The 12,166-nt window shown below is 44.1% G+C and overlaps 1 protein-coding gene across 1 annotated transcript; it reads left to right on the top strand.

Annotated features, from left to right (window-relative positions):
* Positions 1–3,611: 3,611 nt before the first annotated feature.
* SKA1 (spindle and kinetochore associated complex subunit 1) lies at positions 3,612–12,095 on the top strand (the record flags this gene model as incomplete). Its single annotated transcript, XM_080920471.1, has 6 exons — positions 3,612–3,696; positions 5,687–5,811; positions 7,292–7,389; positions 9,578–9,715; positions 11,327–11,496; positions 11,947–12,095. 6 exons carry the CDS (start codon positions 3,612–3,614, stop codon positions 12,093–12,095), a joined length of 765 nt encoding a protein of 254 aa, XP_080776597.1.
* Positions 12,096–12,166: the final 71 nt, after the last annotated feature.

Genomic DNA, 12,166 nt, shown 5'->3' with positions numbered 1-12,166 from the left:
GGAATCCATACTTAAGCTTGTAGAAACCCTATAAAACCTATTAGATACAGTTAACTTAGTCCATTAGGCTGTCTGATGGCGATTCTTGGATGTCCCCTGCTAGGCTGCTATTCTCCACCCTCATGAGATGTCCCGTCAGTTTGTTCCCCAATAACCTTTTTTCTACCCATGTAGTGGTCTTTTTTCAGTGAATTCTATGCACTCCCTTACAGCACTTATGTTGGGTGGCTCTGTGGGATCTGTGGTAGGTTGAATGTAAATGGCTCCCAGAGGCTCCTGCTTTTGAATGCGTGTCACCAAGAAGTGGCCCTATCATAGAGTATTAGAAGATGTGGCCTTGTTAGAGGGAGTGTGTCACCTGGGGTGGGCTTTGAGGTTTCAAATAGCCTATTCTAGGCCCAGTCTGTCTCCTAAATTCCTGATGCCTAAATATCCAGATGTAGAACGCTCAGCTACCCTGTCTGCCTGTGTGCTGCTATGTTTCCCCAGGTAGGAGGATAATGGATTGAACCTCTGAAACTGTGAGCAAACCCCAGTTAAATGGCGCCTTTAATGAGAGTTGCTATAGTCACGGTGTCATTTGACAGCAACAGAACATTGACTATGACAGAGAATGACATCCTCTTCTGGACATTTCAGGTTCCCGGAGTCACATGCACATCCCTACACAGATACACACATATCCCCAGAAACATATCTTTAGAATAATAAATAGTGAATTTGAGGTTTTCTGTAGGTCTCTTTGACTTCAGATAACAGTTCATTAGGCTTTGTGATGGCCATTCTTGGTTGTCAACTTGAGTTACTTCTGGGCTTTTCCATTCGGGGGTCTTTGTTCCCTGAAATAATGACCTTTAACTATTTGATATTTAATTATTTAACTAATAAATGCTTAGGCTGTGGGCTTCAGCTGGTTTTCGGACCAGCTCATAACTCAATTATCCCTTTTATTCTAAGCTGAGTTCAGCTATGTGGTGGCTGGTTTCCTCTCTTCACTGTTTCCAAGACGAGTCTCTTGCACCTCTGACAATTTCCCAGAATTCTCTCTATCCCTGCCAGATGTTCCATGTCCTATTTCCTGCTGGTTTTATGTACTGCTTTGATCTGGTATTTCTTCACTATGCTTTCATTTAGAATGGTAATATATACTTTATGTCATTATATGTGAGAAGTATGTGATCTGTTCTATTTATTTTTATTTTACAGGGGTTTACAGTTAAGAAATTGCTATTTGTCTCAGATACTTTGAACTTTGGACTTTTAAATAGTGTTGAGACTATAAAAGGTTACGGGGGCTTTTGAAGTTGGATTGAATGTTTTTCATTTTGATGTCACAAACCTACTGGGGCCAGTGATTGGAATGTAGTTGTTTGAATAAAAATGCAACCCGACCAAGCTTAGTCATAGGAAGTGGCACTGTTTGAGAAGGATTAGGAGGTGTGGCCTTGTTGGAGGAAGTGTGTCACTGAGATTGGCTTCATTTAAGGTTTCCAAAGCCTAAACCAGACAAGATTCATTGTATAAGTTCTGTTCCTCCACTAAACCCTGACTATACAGGCCTTTGGATTTTATAAGTTTTGAAAAGTTTCCTGACATTATTCTTCAAATTTCCTCTGTTTCTTTCTAACTATCCATTTTTGTCCCTGTGCCTAAAGACACATTTCACATATACTTACCTGGTTATGACTGACCCCTCTCGTGCTCTCCCCATTCCCACTCAACCCCCCTCCTCAGCATTCCCTCTTCTCTTTGATATCATAAGCGTTCGCAATTTTCAATTTGGCGTTTGTATTGGCCTTTATAGAGTATTGTTGGGAACAAGCAAAAGTAACATATTCTAAGTACTACCATTTTATTTTCAGATTCCAGTTAATCATAGGGATAAACTAAATTCAAGGTCCCAGACTCCAGGGGAGCTGGGGATTTCCCTATAGCTGAACAGCTTCTAAAAGCTTCTGTTGTAAACAGTTTTGTCTGAGTCCAGACATCTCAAGGACAATTTCTTCATCTGCTACGATGGTCAAACAAGTTCCCAGGCCTAGGTACAAACAGGTATTCCACTTCTCCAAACTTTTTACTTGTCTGTTAAACCATAAGTAATATAGAAATTTCTGTTATTGAAACCAAGGTACTTTAGTTGTAAAAATATAAAACCTGTATGCCTTAATTAATTTCATGCAGTTGAGTTACTCTTTTGTCTTCTTATCTGAGGGCCGGATCTAATGTCTAGGAGAAGCCTTGAAGCCAGGTGCCCTGGATATGCCCAATTTTCAACGCATACTCCCTCCCTTGCTTAGTCCACAGTGTCAAAAATACAACTGGATAACACTACAGCTCCTCCCAGCTCCCCTCTTCCTTTGTGTTTCATCCTTTGAAAATGTACAACCTCCCCTCGGATCGTTTAGATCCCGAACTGGCTGCCTCCTTAAGCACCCAGAAGATAAAGCTTTCATTTTAAGCTTTTTACCTGAACTGAGTTTCCTTGGCTTTTACCCTAAAGTATCTAATCCCCATAAAGGCCGAATCTTTAAGCTCTCCAACCTGGCTGCTTTCTGGATTCATCTGGGAGTATTTAAAAAAAAAACGTGCTCTGAGTGTCTGCGCACATAATTTCCTCCCAGTCCCTGCTGTTTGTAAAAGCTGCTCCTGATGATTCTGCAGCAGGTTCGATGAACCACTGTTTGAGCTGCTCATGTTTTCTCGAACTCTGGGCCTCTACCTGGTTGTGCTCACAGATGGATAACTAACTGAATTCACAGGAGAGCGCCAGGGTTCAAAAAAAGCCAGCCTTCTAGGTCAGAAGCGATCCCATCCTGCCCTAGCTCCGCCCAGGCCCCTCCCACGACCCCCCGACCAGACGCTGACTCGTCCAGCGGAAATTCTTAAACTAGTGGAGTCTGCGCTGTTGAGGAAACGCCTCTGTGCGCCTGCGCGGCGGCAGGTTTGGCGGACAGTTTGAATTTTGACTCTGGAAGCCGGTTTCACAATTTGGCGTTTCGGTCATAGTCTGGTGCACTCAGTACCCAGCCGCAGCGCAGGCTCTTCGCTGCAGACTCCGCGAGGTCGCTTAGCAGGTGCGGGGAGCGGGCGGCACGGAGGGTCGGCCTCCGCCTTCCCCGATGCGGGTTCCAGCCAGGCCCGGCCAACCTGGGCCTGCGCAAAATCGCAATCGTTAGGAGGGGTTGTTTTTGCCACTCTCGTTCTTGGTAGCTGCAGGGCGCGGTTCTCAAGTATGAATTTAACGATGTCGCGTCCCGATGTTCAAAGAGTGGACACGCTTGCTCAGATCGGCACCTTTCCACTAACCCTCGCCAGGACCTTGGGTGGACCTTTCCGTCTACTACACCAGACCAGAGGAAGATAGCAGCTCTGGTTTAAGGTGGCAGGATTATTACAGGAGCCTCCAAGACACGTTACCATTTTTTTTGTGTGTGTGTGTTTTGGACACTGAGTTTTGTAGAATTGGTAAAGAAAAAGAAAGCTCACGATTGTGTTCTTTCCTTTCAGAGTTGTTTACTTGTTAATATTTTTAGATACTGAAAGCGAACAGAAATTTGGCTTTACTTTCTTTTTAAACGTGTTTCTCTGTGTTTTATTTAGATGCTTAAAGGATGGCATCAGATCTAGAACAGTTATGCTCTTATGTTAATGAGAAGATTGAGAACATTAAGAAAATTCTGTCGATAAGAAATCTTGGTAAGCAGAAACAGTCTCAGATTTGGGGTACACACAATGCATCTTGATAATTGTTCTGCTGTGGCTGTCTCTTAATGAGGTAGTTTTAGATTTCCAATAATGATATCTCAAAACACTCCAGTGTCACTGCCTTGAATAATGCAGAGGGGATGTTAAGTAATGGGTGAATATTTAATTTTACTTATGTTCTTCTGGGACATAAGGACCAATAATCCTAGTACTCAGGAGGCAGACATATCAGAGGATGAATTGCAAACGTATATTACAGATTCCCAAAGTGAGCTGCCGCTGTCTCCAGGCCCCCACCTCCTCTATATAAACACTCTTGAAGGGCAGTCTGAACATAAGCTTATGTCCCTGGCAATTGATGTTTTTCACATTTTCCTAAAGGTTATGTCCTCTGGCCAGGTGTCATGGCACATGCCTTTAGTCCCAGCACCAAGGAGGGCCAGCCTTGTCTACAGAGTGAGTTCCAGGACAGCCAGGCCTACACAGAGAAACCTTGTCGTCTCTGCACCCCCCCCCCAAAAAAAAAAACAAAGAATATGTCCCCTTAAGTACGTAACAGCCTCACTTGAGATTTTCACTTCTAACACCTGTGTTTTTGAGGCCTCAAACTGGATCTTATCCATAGTAAAGTCAGTTCTTTCCTATGGGTATGAAGTCACTGAGACCAGAAGCCTCTTCTCTAGCACCCTCCACATGTACTGACTGGGCTTGATGTAGCCTCTGCTCATACGCCCTGCCTGGTGTCTGTGAGTCCCAGGTCATGTCGGTTCCTGGGAAGAATGGCCTCTTTCTGATGAATGCTCAGCTAGACCTCTATCTTTATTATTTCTAAAGGTTTTATTGTATTGGAGAATTTGCCAGAAAGAAAGGCTGCAGGAAACACTTTGGGCTTGCCTCTCTTTTCCTTCTTTTCCATGAGTACTTGGAAATAAAGGTTAGATCAGTCCTGGTGGCACACACCTATAAGCCCTGCCCTGAAGAAGCTGAGGCAGGGGGATTTAAGTTACAGGTCATCCTGGGCTACTGCATAGCAAGAACTTGTCGTACATTAACCAGAAAACAAGACAGACAATTTAAGATTACCTATGAAGACAGGTCTTGAAAGACCCCCGGAGGGTATCTTCCGTCTGAAGAGACCCGTCCCAAGGAACAGCGAGACCACTCACTTCGGATGCAAGTAGCAAGAGGTTTATTTACACAGGTACCTGTGGGCACACAGTCTCTCAGAGGACTTGTGCGCCGGACAAAGGGGCAGTCCCCTTTTTATAGGGCTTGGGGGGCAGAAGCAAGGTACAGAAGCAGAAGCATAGGAACAGGGCTTTAATTGGTTAGTTTAAATGTGGCCAGGGAGTGAGCCCAAGGACATGGCTCCAAGGAAACAGCTCCTGATACCAGCTGGGGCTGCAGCTCCTGAGAATAGTTGCCTTAGGCTTATCTAAGTGTGGGAACTATGGCAGACATATGGCTCCAAGGACACAACTCTTGGTTCTAGTCGGGGGCTGCAGCTTATCTGAAAGCTGGGCTTGTCTGAATGTCTTCTGTTCTTTGTCTATTGCTAGCTAGCCGCCCACCGGTATCTGGCCACCTGGGACCCCGACCCAGCCTGCACAGCCTTACAGACCCAAGTTCTCAGAAGAGGAGGGCGGCCTTGGCCCCTCCTTTGGGACAAGGAGTTGTTTTTCGTCCTTGCTTTGGTCCAGGTGGTCAACTGCAGATATTTTTGTTCTGACAGAGACTGGGCTGTCCTCTGGCTCACTTTTGTTTCAGTATTATTTTTTATCCCTGCCTGCTCTGGGCCTAGCACGAAATGGCATTATTGCAGCTAAAGCAGGAGGGGGGTCTTTCAGTCTTAAATGAAGAATCTGCCCTTTTTCCACTCAGATGTTTTTCTGAGTTGTAGATGTTTGTTCCAAGAGTTCTCGTGGGACTTGTATGTTTGGGTTTTATATATACTTTGTTTTCCATTTTCTCTTTACACTAGGCCAAGACCCTGCCTTGAAGACCACTTTAAATAAAATAGGAGATGAGATCATTACAGTCAATGAGCTTCTAAATGAATTTGAATTGGAAATTCAGTATCAAGAACAAACTAACAGTTCACTCAAGGTAATGCTTTTCTAGCTTGAAAAGAGAAAGTAATGAGCCCAGAAACCCTCACCACCAGGCCATTTGTAAGGATTCTTTGCTTGTAATGTTTATGGCTTTGTAAAGTATTTATCTGTAAAGTAAGATTATGTTCTCACCGTAGCAGAGTTAAGTATGACAGCCATTTCTTTCTTAATGCTAATGGCCAATAGCTAGAACTTTACTAAAAAGTAAATGTTCTAAAGAATTCCTTGTTGGTTTACTATAAACAGATGATGCCTTGGGAGAATGCTAAGTGAGAACAACTGCTTTGCATGAGACATGGGTCCTCACCTTGGTCTTCTCTGCCACCTTGAGAAAGCCATGTCATTTCTTGAGGTCTAAGGGTTCTCATTTAAAGAACAATAGCTGTTTCTTAGCTACCCCCTGCTTTCTCATTTTTTTAAAAATTAAATTTAGGGACTCCTCATTAAAGAAAAGCTTGTATTTCACTCACATGCACGTTTTGTTCTAAATGAGTCTTCTAATTAACTTCAGCTAATAAGAGCGTTTGTGTACTTTCCTAATGAGGAAAGCCGTTGGCTCCATGATATCTCATGTGGCTTCTGGCACCATTGTAGTGCTCAATGAGCTTGAAAGGGAGCCTCCGAGGGCCCCTCCAGCCTGCAGCCCTTGTCTGGGAAGATTTTCAAGGTCTTCTAGGGATGGCAGAATTAAGCGTAATTAGCCCAGATGAAAATAGTCACCATGAGCATAATCTAGTTCTTGAAAAGAAAAATGTCATAGGTTCAAAATGGAGAATAGCATTGGCTGTCAGTTCTCATCTTTCCTGGAACTCAAGTTGTAGATGGCAGCCCAGAGTGTGCTCACTTGGGAAATGAAGTCTGGTTACATGTGTGAGAGCCAGGGGGCAGGAAGCTTTCTCTCAGCATGAGTTCCTTAGCCCGAAGTTCTAGTAGAAATGAAATAAAATACACACTGTGTACATACTGGACACATCCACCTCCACATGCTGTATAAAACCTCCCCTTCTGTACACAGATACATACTATACACTCACTGTATGTACTCTCCCACACTACACACAGACCCCACACTGACATACAGCAAACAAAGAACCCAAACATAAAACTCAGAAACGTATGAAAACTGCCTCTTACCTGGTCCTGTTACAGAGGCAGCACTGGGGAGTGTGTGCTAACTCAATAAGAACAATTTGCTAAGTTGAAAAGCATCAGTGGTTCATCTGTTTCTTAGTTGCTTTCCAAGGTTAACATGTTTGGGGAAGACATAAGCTTCACTCAATCACAGTTACATATGGTTGGTTATGACGCTTCTTCTCTACAGAAGAAAAATGCAGTGGAGAAAATGCCATCCTCCGAGAACAGCCATGTGTTGCTGCATTTGGTGCTTCCAAGGACTGAGTGTCCTGGTCCTTCCTGAGCTTGTGTCTTACATCACACATCACATAGTCTTGCTCACAAGCATTTTTAAAATTTAGGAGCTCTGTGCATCTCTTGAAGAAGAATGTAAAGACGTGGAACACCTCAAAGACCACATTCCTTCCCATTTGCCTCAAGTGACAGTGACCTGGAGCTCGTAAGTAGACGTCTGCTGATTCTTGCTGTCATGAGGTCCCTGTGGAAACAAGTATCTCAGTCATGTGCTGTCACATACGTGCGTCTTCCAAGTGTCTCTTGCAGTAGAAGCCATACTTCCCTTGTCTTCCCCAGTTTCCTCACGCCTTCAGGCTTTGGCCAGGCCATTCTTTGCCGTGAGAATAGAATAGGGTGGTCAGGGCATCACTGGTGTCCTTCCACTGATACCAGTCTCCTGCCTCCTGCCGGGTTAACAGTGAAGTTCTCTGTTATCACCAAGAATTGGACCTCTGGGTAGTCTCTCTCTTGACCCTTGAGAACCAGGGTAACCACTGCCTTTAGGGTAAGAGAGACTCTGAGCCCTGAGAAACAACTGGAGAAGGCCCAGGTTCAGCTACCCCTCTTGTGAGAATGATGGATTGGAGGTTCAGGGAGCTGAGTGCTTCCTCAGCTCCAGGCCTGTTCCCCTTGCACACCCACTTTGTCCCTGGATGCTCTTTCCATACTGCCCTGTCTCCTTGCTGTCATACTACATTTCTCAGAAATGGTTGTGTCCTGAGTACTCTCCCTCTGCCCCTCCTGTGCTTCTGCTTGCCAGTTTTCATGCTCCGAAGTGTCCAGTTCTAGTCTTGATAACCTAGTTCTGGTGCTCTTGCTGGAAATCTGGTGAGGTGCTGTTTTCTGTCAAAGTTGGGCAGGTCCAAGGCTGAATTCTGTAGCTCTTTCATTACCATATATCCACCCTATGGGTTTTTGTTGCCTTTTCCTCTGACTTATTCACATTGCCTGGCTCTGAATTAGATCTATGTCTTTTTTTGTCTGTAAGGGTTTCTCTGTTGTCTCCACCGCCCCTGGACTCTCATCTCTACTCCCACCTCCCTAGTCCTGACACCAAGATTGTTTCTAACAGCGCTTTCAGCAAACGTTCCATAGCTAAATTAAGTTTTGAAGTATAGCATATATAGAAAAGTGATTGTAGTAGTGTATGTAAAAGTTGAAGAAAAGTGAATCAATTATCTATATACATCTGAGCTAAGTTTAGAGCTCTATATAACCAGTACCTTAAAATACTTCTGATGCAGCCCCTGCCGTAGAGGTGATAGCGTTCTGGCCTTAACAATGCCTAGAATTTCCGTACAGAGCACTGCTGCAGAGAGTCACAACTGAGTAGTTGAGGAAAGGGGCCTTGTAGTCATCGGTCAGACTAGAGTGGGCTGACAGTGGACAGCAGAGGGATGTGGCCAGCACAGCAGAGCTGCCACAGCCAGCTTCAGCTATCCAGCACAGCCAAAGCTGAGGCTGTGGATAGGCTGAAATGGATGCAGTTAGCCGGGCATGTGGGAGCTGCCAGGCGTGGCCTCAGTTCACGGTCAAGAAGAGAAAGTTCAGGGAAGATTTAATGACGGAGATCACGTTGGCATTCACCAGAGTATGTCATAATCACTTTGTTTTTATAGTAATTCCTGCTATAAGTGACACAGGCGTTGAGATTTCACTGACCGCCCACAGTAACTTGTTACGCTTGTTGCGCTCTGGTCTGATCCCCAGCTGTGGTCCTTCCGGGGATCCCTCTGCTTCTTTCTGTTGGATCTGTGTTTTCCTCATCTGCTATTTTCAGTCTTGGAATAGGCCATGCATGTGGCAGCAGATGTCTCTTCTGTCTGGGCAGTTGAACAGTCTAAAAGCTCCAGCTTGTTTCTGCCCTTCGTTCGCTAGGCTGCATTTGCTGTGGAACATGTTCAGGGTGCCTGGGGTTCTTGCTGCGTCTGCAACAGCGACTCACAGAACACACCAGGGCACACGGAGGATGACTGGCGTTTCCAGGCTCAGAGCTAGGGAAAGGAAAAAGTAATGATGTTTGGGGTTGAGCACAGCTTTATACATTTTGACTTGGAGAAGCAAATAGATATACTGGTGAAGGTGTGTGATGTACTCTGTATGACATGGCTGGGTATGTACTTGAAAACACCCAGACTCTGAACATTTACTAACTTAATTTTCAAAATTCCTCTTACAATTGAGATGTTCATAACTAAGGAGTAGGGATACAAAGAAAAGTTGGCTATAAAATTATTAAATAAGGATATGTCATAAATTTATAGACATTTCCCCCCAGTTTAAAAAACATGTTCAGTCTTGCTGCTTAATTCTGACATTTGCCTGTCTGCATGTTCATCTCTGCTCTATAGGGGTCACAAGCCAGATCTGGATCCCGAGGAGTCAGTTAAAGTTGAGGAGCCTGTACTGCCAAAGAAGCCTCCCAAGGAGCAGAGAATTATTAAGGAAATGCACTTTATAACTACTGATGAGTTCAATGGCGTTCCTGCGTAAGTACTGAGTGTAAATTCTAATATTCAACTGTTGTGTAATTTATCTTTGTGCCTGGCCCTTTAAAGGCTCTTTGGTTGCTAGTCAACTGGCTCTTTAAGAATTCTTAGCTGTTAGAACTGCCTTTCCCTTCAGTGTTGGTTGCCTCTTGGATTTCTGGGAACAGGATCAGATATTAAAAAGCCAGCTAAGGCTGCGAAGGATTAGGCTAGCAGAGCGAGAGGAAAAGGAAGTTGGTGTAGAAGACATTGTTAGGCCACAGTTGAGCCAGGAGAAGTTGAGCTGAGCAGATAGGATAGAACAGTTGGAGCTGCTAAGACTGAAAAACTGGAGAGGGACTGTTATGCAGACTGTTGGGGCAGTGAGGGAGGAACGGTTGAGACAAAAGTTGAAAGGGCTGGTCTGGGAATTGGGAGGAGTGGTTAGGAAAAAAATTAGATTCAGGGATGTTTTCTCCCCTCTATCCTTCTTTCTTTAGTGTTGGGTAAAACAGGTACAGGGGAGTAAAGGGTGAGAAAAAGAAGAACCCACAAAGTAGCAAAGACCAGCTACATTTGACCAACTTTATGACTTAGCAATCATGTATGTTGATAAGTAGTGTGTTGAAGTAAAAAGGCTGGGAAGTGTTTGTGTCAGGGTCTCCCCGTGTAGTCCTGACTAGTCTAGAACTTATTATGTAGACCAGGCTGGCCTCGAACTCACTGAGATCTCCCTGTCTCTTCTAAGATGTGGGATTAAAGGTGTGTGCTACCATGACCAGCTGTACTGTCACCTTGTGGTTTGGTACTTGCCACTATCCTTGTTGAAACTTCTGCATTTTAGGTATGTTCATAGTTTGAGGGAGTAGTGTCATCAAGGAAGAAATACATTTCTCAAAGGAAAAGGTTGTGCGATGATTTTTAAAAGACTAACCACCTACATTAGAACACTCAGCCCTAAATGACATGTTTCAATCAAACCCTTCTCAGGGATCAGGGAACCCTGCAGAGAGGAGGTGGAAGTGTAAGAGCCAAGGGGATGGAGGGCACCAAGAAAACAAAGCCCTCCCTCTCAGTCATGATGAAAGCACATTTGAACTCACAGACTAAGTGAGCACATGCAGGTCTTCACCTGGTTCTCTACATATATCGTCTTAGTTTGGGTCTTATTGCAGTGAAGAGATACTATAACCAAGGCAACTCTTCATTTAAATTGAGCTGGCTTACAGTTTCAGAGGTTCAGTTCATTATTATGGTGGGAAACAGGGCAGCGTGTAGGCAGGCTTCTGCAGGCAGCCAGGAGGCGGCTCTTTCTGCAATGGGCAGAGCTTGAGCACTAGTAGCCCTCAGAGCACACACACTTCCTCCAGTAAGGCCATACCTCCTAAGAGCGCCATTCAAACCACCACATGGGCTCCTGCGTGTGCAATGCAAGTGAGTTGTTGGTTCTCCTGCCTATTCTAGGACTCTTCCTTCTGTTTGTTCAATATGTTCTTGTTTTATGTTACATTTTATCTTATTTTAAAACCAGAAGTAAATCTTTTAAATATGTAATATATTTATATATTTGTAATGTAAATAAATATAAAGTAAACTAAAAAAGAGTAACTACATGCTTTTTTTAAAAAACAGGTACATGAAATCCCGTTTAACATATTGTCAAATTAATGATGTTATTAAGGAAATTAACAAGGCGGTAGTTAGTAAATATAAGATTATACATCAACCAAAAGCATCTATGAGCTCTGTGAAGAGAAATCTCTACCAAAGATTTATTAATGAAGAAACGAAGGACACGAAAGGTAAAGTGATGGCCCGAGGGGTCAGCTGTTGGGGAATAACAGTGAGAGATGCAGCTGTTCTAGAAACTGCGGTCCCTAGCGGTTAGTCATCTACAGCTACGCTCGGCCATGTGCCAGGCCTTAGTCCTCACCGCACTCTCGTCCCAGTTTGCAGACTAGACAGAGTTCTTGGCTCATCCAAGGCCTTTAGTTAGCTGATAGAGTTTTTTGGGTCCCCTTTTCTAATCATTTCCACATAATGTCTGTGTGGGTGGTTAGGGCGTACCAATGTCATCAGGGATGTCCTGTGGCCTTTGTAGATGCAGCATTATTTTAGCAGGAATGCCATTGCTCTTCATGTTTTGTAGTTGGAGAGGGATAGTAAAAGGACTCAACCATTCACAAGGGGACACCAAAACTCATCGGAGACTTGGCTGCATAACAATTAGAATCTGGTGGTTTTCTTTTCAGGTCGGCACTTCATCGTGGAAGCTGACATAAAGGAATTCACGGCTTTGAAAGCTGACAAGAAGTTTCATGTGATCATGAACATATTGCGGCATTGCCAGAGACTGTCGGAGGTCCGAGGGGGAGGGCTTACCCGATATGTCATAACCTGAGGCTTTCGAAGACTTGGGACTGATTGTCAGTAGGGTGTAGAGGGCAGTCTTGAAATTTTATATATGTTTTT

This window comes from Micromys minutus (assembly GCF_963924665.1).
Source record: "Micromys minutus genome assembly, chromosome: 8".
Lineage (NCBI taxonomy): Eukaryota > Metazoa > Chordata > Mammalia > Rodentia > Muridae > Micromys > Micromys minutus.
The sequence above is the reverse complement of the archived record's forward strand: the minus strand, read 5'-3'. Positions and strand labels throughout refer to the sequence as shown.